This window comes from Etheostoma cragini, chromosome 20, assembly GCF_013103735.1.
Source record: "Etheostoma cragini isolate CJK2018 chromosome 20, CSU_Ecrag_1.0, whole genome shotgun sequence".
Taxonomy (NCBI): Eukaryota; Metazoa; Chordata; class Actinopteri; order Perciformes; family Percidae; genus Etheostoma; species Etheostoma cragini.
The window spans coordinates 21,966,846-21,982,665 of record NC_048426.1 but is presented as its reverse complement, the minus strand read 5'-3'; the positions used below and the strand labels follow the sequence as shown (position 1 = coordinate 21,982,665).

The following is a 15,820-nucleotide window of genomic DNA, read 5'->3' as shown; positions in this document are numbered from 1 at the left end:
CACCACCACCACCACCACCACCACCCATTCCAGCACCAGCGACTCTAAGAAGGGCAGAGCCGGGGAAACATCCAGAGGTTGTATACAAAAAAGGAGCCAGGGATATTTCACATCCGAGTGAGCATGCCCAAAGCGTGTTTAGCTCTCTTACACTACAGCCTGAACAAGGGGTTTATTTGATGGCCAAAACACTCTGCACAACTCATCATAATTCTGACCGTGTGGGTGCTTTTGTCCAAATGTGTATGTGGGGGTGAGGGTGGGGGGGCAGGTAGCAGCTCTGGGCTCTCAAAGGTTTGATGAGGGAAATGGATTAAGCTCCTGTGATCAATAGCCTGAGCGAATACACAGATTATCAGATTATCAGATTAGGACCTGTCCCCCCGCTGCCTAGGGGAGCCAGAGAATACATTACAAGCTGAGGTGTCTTGACTAGATTCAATTAATCAGGCTACAGGTTGTGTCCCTCCCCCCCCCACACACCCACACGTACAGTCATTTCCAGACAAGCAGTCGTGTTTTGCCGCACTTGGTTCAAGTCAGAACAAGGGCAAATAACTCTGGGACATAGTGATTGTGGAGCATGCACCGTGATTTTTTTTTGCCTGAAGAAGAACAGACTGGTATTACCTTAATATACATGAATGTGAAAATAAACTGAAGAGTCTGCTTTGTTTGCTTCAAAGAGAGAGATTGTGCCTCTGTTTTCTAGAAGAAATGGAGCATTTTATTATAATTGCCCAATAGTTAATGAGTATGTCTAATTAAGGTTGGTTAAGCAAAGTTTAATATTTTTCCCAGCAGAAGAACTTAAGAGGCATTGCTTTCCTGTGCAGTAAGAGGCCCATTTTCCATTGCTGCTTTGCAAGCTGTATTCTAGTTTAACCCTCATGTTGTCCTCGGGTCAAATTGACCCAATTTCCTATATCAGTGTTCTTTTTAACTACCTAATTGTAATTACCCAAAATAACATGATTGATCCACACAACACTCTTTTGCAAGTACAAATCTCTACTTTCATTCATTTTTGGGCGTCTTGTTCAATTTTATAGCATATGAAGAAGAAGTGGAAGTGGTTTTGAAATAGTCTTGAGTAAAAGTTGACATATTCCAGTCTCTGATTACCCATTAACACCTATTCCTTTAATGTTATAGTCTATATAATTCCTAATGTCTGCTTTTCTAACTTAAACATTAGGTATAATTCCTATAAGTTAGTGCTACGTAGTGTTGAAAACGTAAAAGAAAAGTAAAACATGGAAAGAAAAGCGTCAAAAATCATAAGAAAAAGTTAAAATCATTTGTAAAAAGCGTTGATTTTCAATTTTGAAGGGAAGACAACACAAGGGTTAACACAGAGGCCTGATTGTAAATGATTAGCATTTGTGGCCAGGTGAGGCTAAGCGCTAACGGCTGCCCTCTTATCTCTCCTCTGCAGTGTGTACGGCTGCCCCCTGGCCAAGAAGAGAAAGAGCCTAGACAGACAAACCCTGGAAACCTCCCCCAAGAGGAGCACCTACCTAGATGACATGGACAACTCCACCATGGAGGAGTGCTACGAGACGGACGCAACCGAGGAGATGGACGACAGGGAGGAAGAGGAGGAGGAAGGAGCTGTAGAGGAGGAGGAAGAGGGAGAAGTGGAGGAGGAGGAGGAAGAAGAGGAGGTGGAAGGCTACATGGACTACAATGTCGAGCAAATGGAGCATGAACAAGAGGAGGTGGACAGAGGGGATGGAGAGGGTGAGGAAGAAGAGGAAGAGGAGGTAGAAGTGGAGCAAGAAGAGGAGGAAGAGGCTGATGATGGGAGGGTGGAGGAGGCAGAGGAAGAGGAGGAAGCAGTAGAGGACGTGGACTATGAAGAGGGAGAGGAGGAGGAAGGAGAGCAGAGTCAAGGGCAAGGTGAGATTAATTGCTCATCTTAATGTATTAAAGCACATTTTGAAAATGCACCGCATGCACTAGAACTTTGTTTAAAAACAGTTTTTGACTTAAAATTTTTTGGGGGGGATTCTTAGCATTTATTTTCCAGGCAAATCATGAAAACAGGTTGTTATTTACAGCGCCGGCCAGACAAGTGGCAAAGCCACTTAGACAACAGGAAGAAGGGATTGAAAATAAATACTTTAGAAATACATAGAGTTGAAATGACACAACATACCTTTAGAAAAAAAAACAGACAGCAGTAACCTTGTATCCCGAGAGGAACACACAGGTATAAGGGTGAGTAAAAGAGAGAGAAACCTTACAAATATTGTTTGCTTTCTGGCTAAGAGTTAGATAAGATCATCATTACCATGTAAGAGTAAAATCAATTTTCTCATGTAACTTTCCACCAGAAACCAAAATAAGCATATTTTCCATATGTCCAACAATTTCTCTAAACATTTCTCTATCTATTCAAAAATCTGAGCATTTTTCAATTACTGCATTTGTTTATCTGTGGTTTATATTTCCATTTTTGATAGGCTGACTAAAGTAGTTTGGGACAGTTGGATAGATGTTCAAACTCCCACTGTGTTTTCCATTGGAATGAGATAAAAGAATCCAGCATTGCTGAAGTCATACAATGTATTATTCCTACAGTAATTGGTTGTATTTTTACATTTTTAGATTAATTTAATTAATTAATTCAATCATGCATTCATTCATTTGCATATGTTTCTCACTAATTTGAGACTGTCCTCCCATGAAAAACACTCACATAGGTTGTTTGTTCAAGCAGCAATTACAACACATATTAACGTTTATAGTGGCGCCGCCTTATAAACTATTACGGGATATAACGTATATTATTACGGGAGCAAAGCCAAGTAAGATGATAAAGTGAAAGAATACCACATTTCCACATAAGGAGGCAGACTGTGGTGGTGGATGGGTCAAACACAGGAATTTCACCCGGGAGACCCAGCGTTAGTGTCCCATTTAAAAACAAAAGCGATGAGTTTTTTTTGACAAATGTTGTTATTGAGTTTTCAAGTTTTCAATTACATTTCAACGATACAAAACAGCAAAGCAAAACAAGGCACATCAATAAGTACAAATAGGCATTTGTCAATATTCAAAATGTAGATATGTTAGTGGTATGTTTTGCTGCTATGGTAACACACTGACTCCCATCGTGGCATTTAAAAAAAAAAAAAAAGCATAATATTAAGGAGCGACAAACAAATACATGCACAGATGGATACTCTGTGTGCAGAATGCTCCCACCGTCCCAAATATGATCAGTGACCTTATTGAAATTAGATAAGAAAAATTAATAGATGATTTGAACCCAAATCATGTTTTTCTTCTTAACTTTAACTATGTCATTTTTTGTGTTTAAATTTAACCAAACTGCAGCCGTTTCACAATTTTAAAAACATGTTTAAAATAATGACTAGGACGGGGGGGGGGGGACACTCCTCTGGGTCTTATGAGAGAGCAGGAATAAACAACATATATCAGTGTATGGTTTGGAGGACTTGTTGACTAATTTTCAAAACTTTTACTGTACTGCTGCTGTAATCTAAATCTAAATTGCTGGCTAAAATCAGCAGGGTCCTCCTTTGCAATTATCTCCCACTGAAATGCCATCTCCAGAAGACCTTTGCCAGTGCTAAAACTGGAGCCATGATTATTTTTTGGACAGACTACTAGTAACAAACTAATCATTTGTAATAACAAAGTCAACTTTAGTTGCCTGTCCCTTGATAAATATGAAATCTTAAGAATATTTGATATGCAGAAAATCAAAGCCTAAATCATTTACTAATGCCTTCCTGAAGACATGATACAAAAACACCATCTAGTTTTGGGGCCAAAGCTGGTCTAACGCACATCGGGAGGAGCCCGAGACCATATTTGGCAGGTTTCTCTCTAGCAGATTCTGCTTTGCACCCCCGCATCAAGATTGGACCTGACAGTGCCTTCAAGTCCAATTAAGAGTGAAGCTCTGAGAGAGACGTGTGTGTTTGGCACGTAGCTCTACCCACCCAAAGTGTTGATGTGGCATCTCAGCAGCCATGCTCCTATTTTCTTTCCGAATGTGAATCTCTACAGACTGGTGTTCATTAGAGCCCACAGCCGAGGCCTAGGCTGTAACACTGAGACTGTTGCCACTATCTCCTCAGCCTGTCAACAGCCTCTCTGTCCATGGGTAGTAGCTGATTACCACGTTTCTTTTCTTTTTTAGAAAAGTGCATTGGACATACAACAGTGCATGTTGTTGTCAATGGAAGGTATTCACTTTCCTGATGAATTTTCCAAATCCTTCTCTGCTTTTTGCTGTCATTATGTTTGCTTTATTAGAAATGCAGCAGCATTTTAATTTGCAGTATTTCCCCCCTGAAAAAAAGGGCAGGAAGATCTTACTGTATGCATCTTTGCCATGTTCCCCATTTGCCTCGAGACAGCTGTACTGGATGGTCGCTGGGCAGATTTCAATCTCTTAACAGAGGTGACATTCTGGAGCTTCTCTGTGTTGCTCAGTGGCATGCACATCTCTCTGTAGCTAATCCAAAGCCAATTCAGGGAAGGGCAGTCTCTCTGTTCCCTCCCTAATCTGTTACGCTTTCATATCTCTTTTGTGTACCTTGATTGCTCTTCAAATTGCTTTCGTGTGCCATGTTTCACACCTTCAAAAATTAAACCCCTGGTGCAGGAGGTTGCTGTAAAAAGCCTTCCACTGTCAAGATATGTGCCTGGTCATTCGTGACTGTTCCGTCTTCCCGCTCTAAAGCCCTCACCCCCCTAGCACCGATATTGTGTCGCTCTCATTAGATTGGAGTGTGTGTGTGTGTGTGTGTGTGTGTGTGTGTGTGTGTGTGTGTTTAGTATGTAAGTGAGGAAAAGTCAGAGTGTCAGTTTTGTCTATATACAAATGATATAGTTGAAAAATATTCAGATTGGTCTTTATATGCATACTTTGTTCTGATGAATACGTTCACATTATTGTGTGTATTTTGAATACAGAAAAGTCTTCGAGCTAGGTGATAATTAATACTTCATCACCGAAAAATAACACTGTTTGATTTCTCACCAGAAGTCAAACTCTTGTTTATCATATCTGTATGTGGCGGAGGCCTCTGGGTTCATTTTCTCTGCAGGAATGTAAGTGGCAAATGTGACGCCGACGTGAGCGATGCGCTCTTGGCGGCTCAGGGTGGAAATGTGAAAGGAGAGATTGGAAGTGCTCCAGGAGTGAGTGCTTGGAATTACTGACAGAAGAGGTTCAGTAACCTTTTGCCGCCTGTCAGAATCAATTAGGCAGTGAAAGGGATTCTAAAGATACTGATGATTGAATGAAAAAAGAACTTTACTAGCAAACGGTGAAAAGGTACTGACTGGAATTCATCGTGTTGCAGATGGAGCTCCATGTAACTCTCAGATTTTACACTTTCATTGTGTAAAATAAAAAAAAGCTTAATTCAAAGATTTTCTCACAGTATTTTGAATTGTACTGCTGAACAGTGAATAAAACCTTATCTCATTTGCAACTATTTACAGAATTCTTCATTAATAATGTTAATCATAAGACATCCAGGACACAAAGCAAGAATAAGACTTTTCAAAGATTTAGCCCCTGGTTTCATGCTCCCGTTTACCAGACCATCTTTCTCTGGAAGTAACCCCGACCGCTATATTTAACTTCCTGTGCTGATTCACAATTCAGAATACAAGCTGCTGTTAAGACACTCAAAGTAAATTATTAGGGGAAGCAAAGAGTTCCTTATCCAATTTAGATGGACCATGCCCAGAAATCTGATTTACCAGTAAAATAGAATGACGCAAATGAAATTACAAGACGTTTGCTCTTTCTTTCCAACAGAGGACGATGAGATGAGCGGCAGCGAGGGGGGCGAGGGCGATGGAGGAGGCGGCAGGGGCGGCGGCGGCAACGCCAAATCTGGCCCGGCGACGGAGAAGGACAGCAACAACAATGACGAGTACGAGAACTACGATGAACTCGTGGCCAAGTCCCTCCTCAACCTGGGCAAGATCGCAGAAGACGCTGCCAACCGAGCCATGACGGAATCTGAGATGAACAGCAACTCCTCTAACAGCGCTGAGGAAGAGGACGACGAAGAGGAAGAGGATGAGGAGGACGAAGAAGAGGAGGAGGAGGAGGAAGAAGAAGAGGAGGAGGAGGAAGATGAAGAAGAAGAGCGGGTCGAAACACAGAGGGGTGATCTGAGTTTGGACGTTGACAGTGATGTGGTCCGGGAGACGGTGGACTCCCTTAAACTTCTGGCACAGGGACATGGTGCAGTATTGTCTGACAATTTAGATGGACAGGAGTTTGAGGACGGTACAGCCGAGAACGACTGCACTCATAATGGGGGAAGTGCGCACAATGGTGGTAATGGACAAGTTAAGATCAACAGTAATGGACAAATAGAAAACAGCGACGAGGAAGTGTGTTTAAGCAGTCTGGAGTGCCTACGAAACCAATGCTTTGACTTGGCTCGAAAACTAAGTGAAACGAAACCAACCGACCGAAACGGACCGTCGCAGCAAAACCATTTTTCATGCGGGGATCCCAATCAACAGCCCCAGCATCACGGCTATGGGGATTTCCACCATAGCCAAGACGACAGGCGAACACTTGATAGGAACTATTCGGACATGGACAATCTCATGAAGCTAGAGGAGCAGCTGAGCCCGCGCTCCAAGGCCTTTTCCAGTTGTGCGCAGGACAACCGGTATCATACCAACCTACGGGACTTTGATGAGGACACAGCCTCTGTGACGTCGGACCGATCAGAAGAAGTGTTTGACATGACAAAGGGTAACCTGTCCCTGTTGGAGAAGGCCATTGCACTAGAGTCAGAACGCGCAAAGGCAATGCGGGATAAAATGGCGGCCGAGGCTGCCAGGAGAGACGGGGTGAGGTATAACCACGAAGACCATGGCCTGCGACATGGCTACAGTGTTGAGCGTAAAGCCCGGCTTCCTGATGGTATGAAGAAGCCTTTCTACCATAAAGGTGAGTGGTTCCATTACAAATACAGACACGATCCGATGCAGACCAAGCATCCAATGGAAACCATATCTTCACAAGGGTAGACATGCTTACTTCATTTAACAAGCTTGGGTAAAAATGTTTGTCTGACACTGTTTGGCTCTGTATACTATCTATCCTGTACCGGAGACTAGACAGCCCACATGCATTTTGGGAACCTCACTATAACCCCAGGAAAAGCCAATTTGGAAATACGCATTTCGGTAGCAGCGGGAGCGGCAGCAGCTTATGTTGTTAAAATAGGCCAGCATGGAAACATCAGAGGGTAGGCTTGTCAGGCATAAGTAATGGCAATCTGCACGGCCTGTTAGGACCGCAAATCTCATCCCTGCGATGCAGCTTGGGGAAAAGCTGCCTATTTTTAAACCTGTGCAAGCACTTGGGAGAGGAAGCTACAAAACAGAGGCCTTCTGCCTTTCAAAAGGATTCATGCTATAGGGACATTCATGACCTACCATTCAGATTGATACATACTCATACCAAAATAAGACAAATATATATATAAATATATATGGCTAATCATATAGAACAACGACTGCATTATTCCGTCAGTGGTAATTGTTATACAGCGTACTGGAGGTGCTAGATTTCTGTCTGTATACGTACCGAGTAAAGTTGCACTCACACAGACATTGCATTGGCATTTACAGTGATCTTATTTCAAGCTTCCTTGTTTAACTAACCTATTATGATTCCTCTGATCGTCTCCATGACTGCAACAGTATTCAGACTTAGGTTAAATAATTTCTTACCATAAGGAAGATATCAAATGAGACCAACAAAGTGGAGCATGCTAATTCACAGCAGGATTATATTACAGTTTAAATGCTGCACAACTCACAGCTGGTAGAGTATATATTGTGACTTAAATGCCACACAAATGTTACTTTTGAAAGCCTTCCATGGCGTCCGTGTCTGGCTAATGTTGGAATAATGAGAGGATGCACAAGACTGTTGTGTCACGATAACATCTTTCCTCGGGTAATAGTAGTAGACACTCTTTGACCAGGGTTCCTGTGTGATTCATAAAACAGAGCATGGAGAGGGAGGGGGAATCCGGTGGGGGGGGGGTTAGAGAAGAGCATGAGACCAAAATGAAAATTGAACAGTATCAGAATGACCGATAACGAACGGCAGGCCAACTGACTGCGCATTAATTACCAGAGATGGTATGGTAATGGGGTCCATTTGCTATGCAAAGCGCAGACTGTCCCCAGCCACAATCAATATCCCCTGCTTTCTAATATGCCTTCCACTTGGCTGCTCCCACTCTCTGCAATCGAAGCGTGGACAGGCAGAACACACGGGCATCACGTCTGTATGTGTACGTGTGCGTTTGTGCGTGTGGAAATGGAGAATTATTTCCAACATACTGTTCAAACACTAACAGTCGATGTGATAATGTGCCCCAAAAGGAGACATTATTAAGAAGCCACAATTTACATGCAGACCAAGTTCTGTATCAACGTGCACAGCCTTTATTGCACTGGTGCCAGACAGAAGATCCAGGCATGACATAGCAATATTGTACCAAACTCATATGCCTCTAACAGATGATAGCCACAGAGGATGATGAGGTGCTCTTTTTTTCTGATGAATGAGACATGGGATTTCATTTGGTGACTCACTTGTAAATGTATGAGTAGGTGTGCTCTCGATCTTGTCCTTTCTCGAACCTTGACCTTTGATTATTCTTCTCTTTGCTCCTACTCCACAACCTCTGGTTTATTTTGATTTGACAGTAAAGGTCTTAGGCCTGTACTTTAATCAGTGGTCTGTGTTTCTGTGGCGTGAGAGATAAAAGCCACTCCCCGGTCCACTTTGCTAATGCTTGCTCCAGATAATAGTCACTCAAATGGCTCCAAGTTGATTAAACAGTCGGACACAACGCTAAACTCCTGTTTGGCTGAAACTACCGATTATTTTCATAGTCGATTAATCTTTCAATTGTTTTCTCTATCAGTCATTTAGTTGTTTGATCAACATTTTTCACCATTTTATAGACCAGTGCTTTCCAAAGCCCAGGATGACTTCCACAACTGTTTTGTTTGTCAAATGTCAACTAAAAGATGTTCAGTTTACTGTCGGACAGAAGTGAAGGAACTAGGAAAGCTGGAATCAGCAGATTTTTTATTTAATAAAAATTAACTCAAGCCAATGAATCGATAATCAAAGTAGTTGGTTGATAAATGTAATAGTTGACAACAAATTGATTTGTCGATTAATCTTTGCAGCTCTATTCTCCTGTAACTCAGCTGGGAAAATAGATTAAAGGATGTTGTTGCTGAATGGATTGGAATTTTCCCAGTGTACTGGATTTTTTTGTAATTTCCATTAAAAATGGTAATGTAAACATGCATCCTACAAGAGCCATTGCATGTTGACTTTAAGAAAAATCCTTGATTTAGTTTGAGAGTCAAAGTGTTTTAAAGGTGGACGGTTACATTTGCAGAAACAATGCCAGTTGGCACAGCTTGTTATCGCTGCTTTTTGGTGGAAATTATATCTGATCTGGGGTTCAAAGAAATAGGAGAGCCAGGTTATGGAAGGGAAAGACAATCTTAATGTGCGTAAGCGCGCGGTGTGTTTACTTTTGAACCTTCATTGTCACACTCAACTCAACAAACTGTGGTTTTAATGAAGAGAAGTATGATTAATTCTTAATTGAATCTAAACTTAAAGATTAAATGCTTTTTGTTGAAGGTCACTTAGAGAGCGAGATCCCAGTCCAGGAAATCCAGACACAGTGACATCCTGTATATCAAATCTAAATAGCAAAACTATGCATCTTGGCTTCCTTCCTGATACAGCTGGATATCTGCCTTATTATTTTTTCCTTAGGTCATATACTTAATGTTATTCACCTATGGCTTTTTAACTATCTTGCATCCTAAATGACATCTTGGAGATATTTCTCTGCACCTTTTCAGCTTGAATGTTATGTGGCGGCCATAGTGTCGGCCCCACTTGTGCTAACATGTTGTGCTCACGCAGCAGTCCAGCACTTTGTCATGTGTGATCGCCTAAATATGACTTCCTGCCACAGAGGCTTCACGTGCAGACAAGAAGGAAAGTCGGTGTCCAACACCAGGCTGCGACGGCACGGGTCACGTTACGGGCCTGTACCCCCACCATCGGAGCCTGTCCGGCTGTCCGCACAAAGACAGGGTGCCACCAGAAAGTAAGCACCTCAGTCACATACCAGCTAAACTCTGCTTTGGCTTATTTACCCAACCTGTGGCCTGTGTTTCTTTGATGTTCATGAATCGGCATGATCCCATGATGGTGTCTGGCTCGTTATGTGTTCTGTGTGTTCTGTGTTGTTTGTGTGTGTGTGTGTGTGTGTGTGTGTGTGTGTGTGTGTTTGTTTGTGTGTGTGGGTGTATTTGCTGTTGTGGAACTGTGTTTGATATTTCGGAAGGGGGGGGTTGACGGGCCAGACGAGTCACAGCTGCACTTCTCATGTTACCTTTTGCATGGGGCCATGATTTTGCTTGTGGGTTGCCTGCTTAGTGTTTCCGTGGTGATGAGGTGGGAAATGAGGCCTTGTTGATGCACAAATAGTGTCAATGCAGCAATTGGTGGGATGGTCACGAGCTGTCAATCAGTGACTTACTTGACTGTTTGAGACTTTGTTCTCCACTAGATTGACCGACAGTGATTGAGAGCTAATGTGCTAATCCCATCCACTGTTGGTTGTGTCATCATTGTAGGGGGAATTTGGTTTGCATGCTTCTTCACAGCATGGTTCATTATTGAATATGTGACTGATAAGACGAGGTGAAATGCCATATTTTTGCTAGCGTTTTAAAAAAAGGAGGATTTAAAATTGATAACACTGAGCCAACCTCACTCATCCATGCCATAAACCCCATTCATTTATTTGTATTTCTTGCTCAATTAGATTCTGTTGAATGGAAGGGCTGTATCATATCTATAAGCCAAGGATCAAGTGAAGTGGCAATAGACATTAGCCTTGAATGACTAGTGAGTTTCCCCTCTTCAGACTTCACCCCGGCTATTTAGTCTCATTCACCTTGTGCAAACTTCTCCATAAAAGAACCATTTACACGTTTCATTAACTGCAGAGTGAAAATCAAGTTATGATCTGTCATGATCCCAGACTGCAATCAAAATAAAAGAGGGTTTTAATAATGGCAAAGAAATTTGTTAGCATTAAAGTCCGGCTTGTAAAGACCAGTAGTGTCACAGATTACTCTGGTTCTGTGGAGCGCCGCTCACACAAAGGTCCCTAACCTGAGATGTACTTGTCTCCCGGAGATGTGAAATGACTCAGAGCAGCTGACCTTGACTGGGAATCAAGAGCCCCAAAATGGAATTGGGAATGGGCTTGAATTGATTTTGGGATATGATGTCTTTGTTCCTCCTCCTGTTCCTCACTTGTGTTGATTGGGCCGACATTTTGGGGAAATGATACTGAACCGCTAATACTGCATGGGATGCTTCGGATCACAAAATGTTCTCTTCTTGATCCCTCTGGCCTCATCTTCAGTCCTCCTTCCTTGACTTCAAAAGGATACTTGAGAGTGAAACCAGCACACACACACACACACAGTCTTCTTGCAGTCAGAAGGTGACCTGCTTTAGGTGGCTTGAGTTATCACTAGGTCTCCACATTATCAGCCGTGTAGCAGCCACTCACCAGGTTTGTGTCAATATGCGGTCAATAATCTCATGCAGACTGCTTGCTTCACCGCTTTAAAGGTGAAGATGAGCACATGTCACACATACTGCACAGCTGCCTGCCTGTGGGGAGGATTCAGCGATGGGCAAGACTCTCTCCCCCGATTAACACATTTGCTGTTCTGAATGGACAACGTATTATTAATGCAGTGGCTTTATTTAATTGGGAAATCACACAGTGCATCCACACTATATTTTGGGAAATTCTAAATGAATTATATCTCAAATTCATTATTCCCATTCCTGTTTGCTCATTTTGGTGATATTTTCTGCAGAATGCTAAAATATTGCATCAGCTCACATGGGAGTCTTTGGTTTTTGTCTTGAAAGTGATATACCTCTGCAACATGCAAGGCAGTTGGAGCCACAAGGCTTCCTTGTATTGTTCTTTTCTCAGCATCCCCGTAGTTATGTCAGTGGCAACTAAATCAGGCACATTGCTTCAATTTCTTATCTGTGTCTTTGCAAAGGGCAGGGCAAAACAGAGATATGCATAATGTATTGGCTTGTGGCACATTGAGGTGGCAGGCTTTGTCCAATTACCTGCGCCGTACGCCAATTAGTATGTAAGGGATGGAGGATGATGAGCGGTTAAAGTTTAAGGGGGTGATAATGATGAAGCTGGTGCCGATGGGGTTTGACCCTGCGCGCCACGGATTTTCAGACGACCCTTCCCCGCGCCCGCGGTGCACCATCGGCTTCTCTCGGACATCCATAGATCATTAATCTAATTGGCTGGTTGCCGAGGGGATCTGAGACAGTTATGGACTGTTTTAATGGTAAATGGTATCGAAGACTGCGCTCTCTACCCTGACAACCTACTGATGATAACAAAGCACACTCTATCGAGGAGCTTCATACCATGTGTCTGCTTCTGTCATTGAGGGCTTGTGTTTTGCATGATTGCTAGCTGTCAGTTTCTCCGCTCTCTGCATGCCCAGAATTCCTTTTCCATTCCTGTCTCTTGCTGGCTTTGTCCTGTTAAACTTAAATGACATCTTTTTATTCATGGCTGTCCCCTATTCCATGAATACTAATTTGAAAGGCTGGATAAGTGGAAGCAATATGGTGGGAAACCTTGCCTGCCCTCTCAAACTTGCATTCATTAAAATGAAGAAGAGGTCATTTGGGTTCACACAGGCTCATTTCTTAATGATGTTTATAATGCCAAGCTCCTCACACACTAATAGAGCTCATGCGTGATTGTAAAGGGCTCCTAACCTTCCCTGTCTTTCACTCCTATCTCCTGTCTGCGTGAAGTTGTGGCTATGTATGAGAATGTTCTTAAGTGTCCTACGCCTGGCTGCACGGGACGTGGCCATGTCAATAGCAACAGAAACTCCCACAGAAGGTAAGTGACAGACTGCCCAAATGAAACTGGCACTGTCCTTGTTGCACCCTCCTTTTTTCACAGTGGGACTTTCTTTTAATGGCGTACTGTTCTGAAATAATTTCTTCATCCTCAATTTTTTTTTTCACTTTTCCTTTTTGTTTAGTTATTGTTAAACCCATTTTTTTTGTCTTTGCAACACATTATTTCTGGGTGGATAAGTACAGTTCTTTTTTATAATGTTGGGTAGAAGGGAATACAATTAAAGTAGTTCAGCTGCTCAACAACCCCATGGTTCTAACTGAGACTGATTAGAATGCAGTAATTCACACCTTCCACGGCATAAATTATTTATCAGCTTGTGGCGAAAAATGGCATCCATCCGGCGCAGGGTTGGAGGGAGAAACTGAAATAGCAGGGCGCTGTTGCCAGTGCTGTCAGATGGGGCGAGGTGACAGTGAAAGAGGAGTGTCACCCGCAGCAGATGCTCAGGGAGTCGGGCATAGCAGCAGCCATTAGCACTTTTGTGCCACTCAGCCAGGGTGACAGGAGAGGTGCAGACCTGGAAGGACCAGAATGCCTCCATGCTGTGCTCAGTGACACGGCTGCAGTGCAAAATAGGCACGCACAGTAAACTTTCACTTTTACTAGAAAGAGCGGATATGAACCTCCATTTAGTACTGTATACCCCTCACTTCCCAACCTGGTACACACTCTTATGCACATCTCATGACAGGTGCTCATGAACACAACTCTATACTGGCTTCAGGCCATTGTCAAAGATCATTTTTTCACCGTGGCCCGGCACACTATAGTTGACAGACTGGATGGAGAATAATAGGGGTTAAGGATAACAACATGAACTTCTGTCACATTTGGTTAGTTAGGTGTCAGGAAGAAGTTTTACAGCTGCAAATGCAATCGGAACATACTGTAGGTGTAGATCCCAAGTGTATGCGAGTGTGTGTCTTGTCAGCATGTTTTTAAAGGAAATAAATGAACATTTTTATGCACATTTGTTCATACGGGAATATCTATTCTGCTAACAATTTCAAGCCATTCAACCAGAAACAGGCAAGCTGTTGCCAATTGTGTTGTTATTTATAAATGTGAAAGTGAGGAAAATGAATGATTTTGAATTTGAATCATACTTTCTGAACTTTAGTCAGGTATTTTAAAACTGGTAGACATTGGGATTGATTGGCTGACAGACAGATATGTACTGGCTGGCAAGTACTCTAATAAGTTAAACATGTTTTACAGTGTTCAATGGAACATTTTCACTTGGGTCTCAGAGGCAAATTCCAATGTGCAACTTAAGTCGCTTTGTGATTTCAGTCTGTCAGGATGTCCCATCGCTGCCGCCGAGAAGCTGGCCAAAGCCCAGGAGAAGCACCAGGGCTGCGACGGCCCCAAGTCCAACCAGGCCTCCGACCGAGTCTTAAGGTAGTATTCACTCTTCCCTTTCATATACATCACATAAGATGACATTCTGTGTTGGAGGTAGCCAAAATATGGGATTGACGGCACATAGCGTAGATCATCACATTCTCATAAACAGGTTTGTATGATATCTTTCAAAAACTTTAATTTCTATGAACAGGTGTGTATAATATTGTACAAAATGTATGCACAGCAAGTCGTACGATACACTACAAAATTTTGGCAACTGCCGGCTGCGTGAAAAATTCAGTTGAACCCTTGAGTTGTCTTCCCGTCAACGATTAAAAAAAACCCATTTTGGTCACTTTTTGTCAACTTTATTATTGCTTTTTCAGTCATTTCGGTCACTTTTTCAATGTTGTGGGTGCTTTTTTATGTTTTTGGTGTTTTTTCTAAAGTTTTCTTCGATATTTTTAGTGTTGACATTTTCAGCGCTTATTTCAACAGCCCTTTTTTTTGTGACAAAACTATTAAAATACTTAACACAGTTCAATTTAGCCAATTGCAGTTGAGTTTAGCCGACAAAAGGTGAGAGTCCTGCGGCGACGACAGTTAAGTTCAGGCGCCAAAACGGAAATATGTGATAGCACATTATCTGGGTCCAATAACGGTGATGTAACCAAGAGATGCATCCTGGGATTAATTCAAAACTTTCATTTGTTTAAAAAAGTAATACATAAATACATTTTTTTTTATTTTTCTGAAAGGGACAATTATTTTGTTAATCGCAAAACAATTTGGAGACAATTAATTGTACAGCAAACATCTGGAATTGTTACAGCTCTACTTTTAGCTACATGTTTGAATGGTTCTTGAGAACAGCCTGCGTAGATTCATGTCGTGCTATAACCGATGTCAGCGTCTAGTGCATATTCAATCCATATGTGTTCTAGTGTCACAAGGTGCCGTGTGTGGTCAGGTACTAAAAGGGCATGCAAATGTGCATTTTGTGTGAATGTGTACTGACTAAAATGTGATGTAATACTTACCATTTAGAGACCTCATGTTGGAATGTTTTGTTCTTTTTTTCCGCCCCTGCATTTTGTGAATGTTCTGAGATTTTAAATCTCCCCTTTTTTGTTTCATGTTTATGTTCTGCTGTCCCCTGGGAATACTTCCTGGAGACGGCATGTTCACTTCTATGCTCACTACTGAAGGCAAATCGTTTTATTAGATAAAAAAACAATTGGCCTCATTCATCCTGGTGAAAGGCAGAGCTTTTTGAATAAGAGTTTCTTTGATAGTTATGAAAATGCTATGATGAAAAGTCATAAGTTATTGTAATTTTGATGTATGCTTATTTGTGTGTGTGTGTATATATATATATATATATATAT

The 15,820-nt window shown here is 42.1% G+C and overlaps 1 protein-coding gene across 12 annotated transcripts in view; it reads left to right on the top strand.

The window, feature by feature from the left end:
* Positions 1–15,820, top strand: part of myt1lb (myelin transcription factor 1-like, b) — a 101,848-nt gene that overhangs the window by 63,891 nt on the left and 22,137 nt on the right. For 10 of the 12 annotated variants that reach the window (XM_034857997.1, XM_034858005.1, XM_034857996.1 and 7 more), the window contains 5 exons: positions 1,439–1,902; positions 5,813–6,970; positions 10,053–10,187; positions 12,971–13,061; positions 14,379–14,486. In XM_034857997.1, coding sequence (XP_034713888.1) covers positions 1,439–1,902; positions 5,813–6,970; positions 10,053–10,187; positions 12,971–13,061; positions 14,379–14,486 — 1,956 coding nt within the window. The remainder of the gene's footprint in view (positions 1–1,438; positions 1,903–5,812; positions 6,971–10,052; positions 10,188–12,970; positions 13,062–14,378; positions 14,487–15,820) is intronic. The other 2 variants (XM_034858008.1, XM_034858007.1) reach the window with 1 other exon arrangement.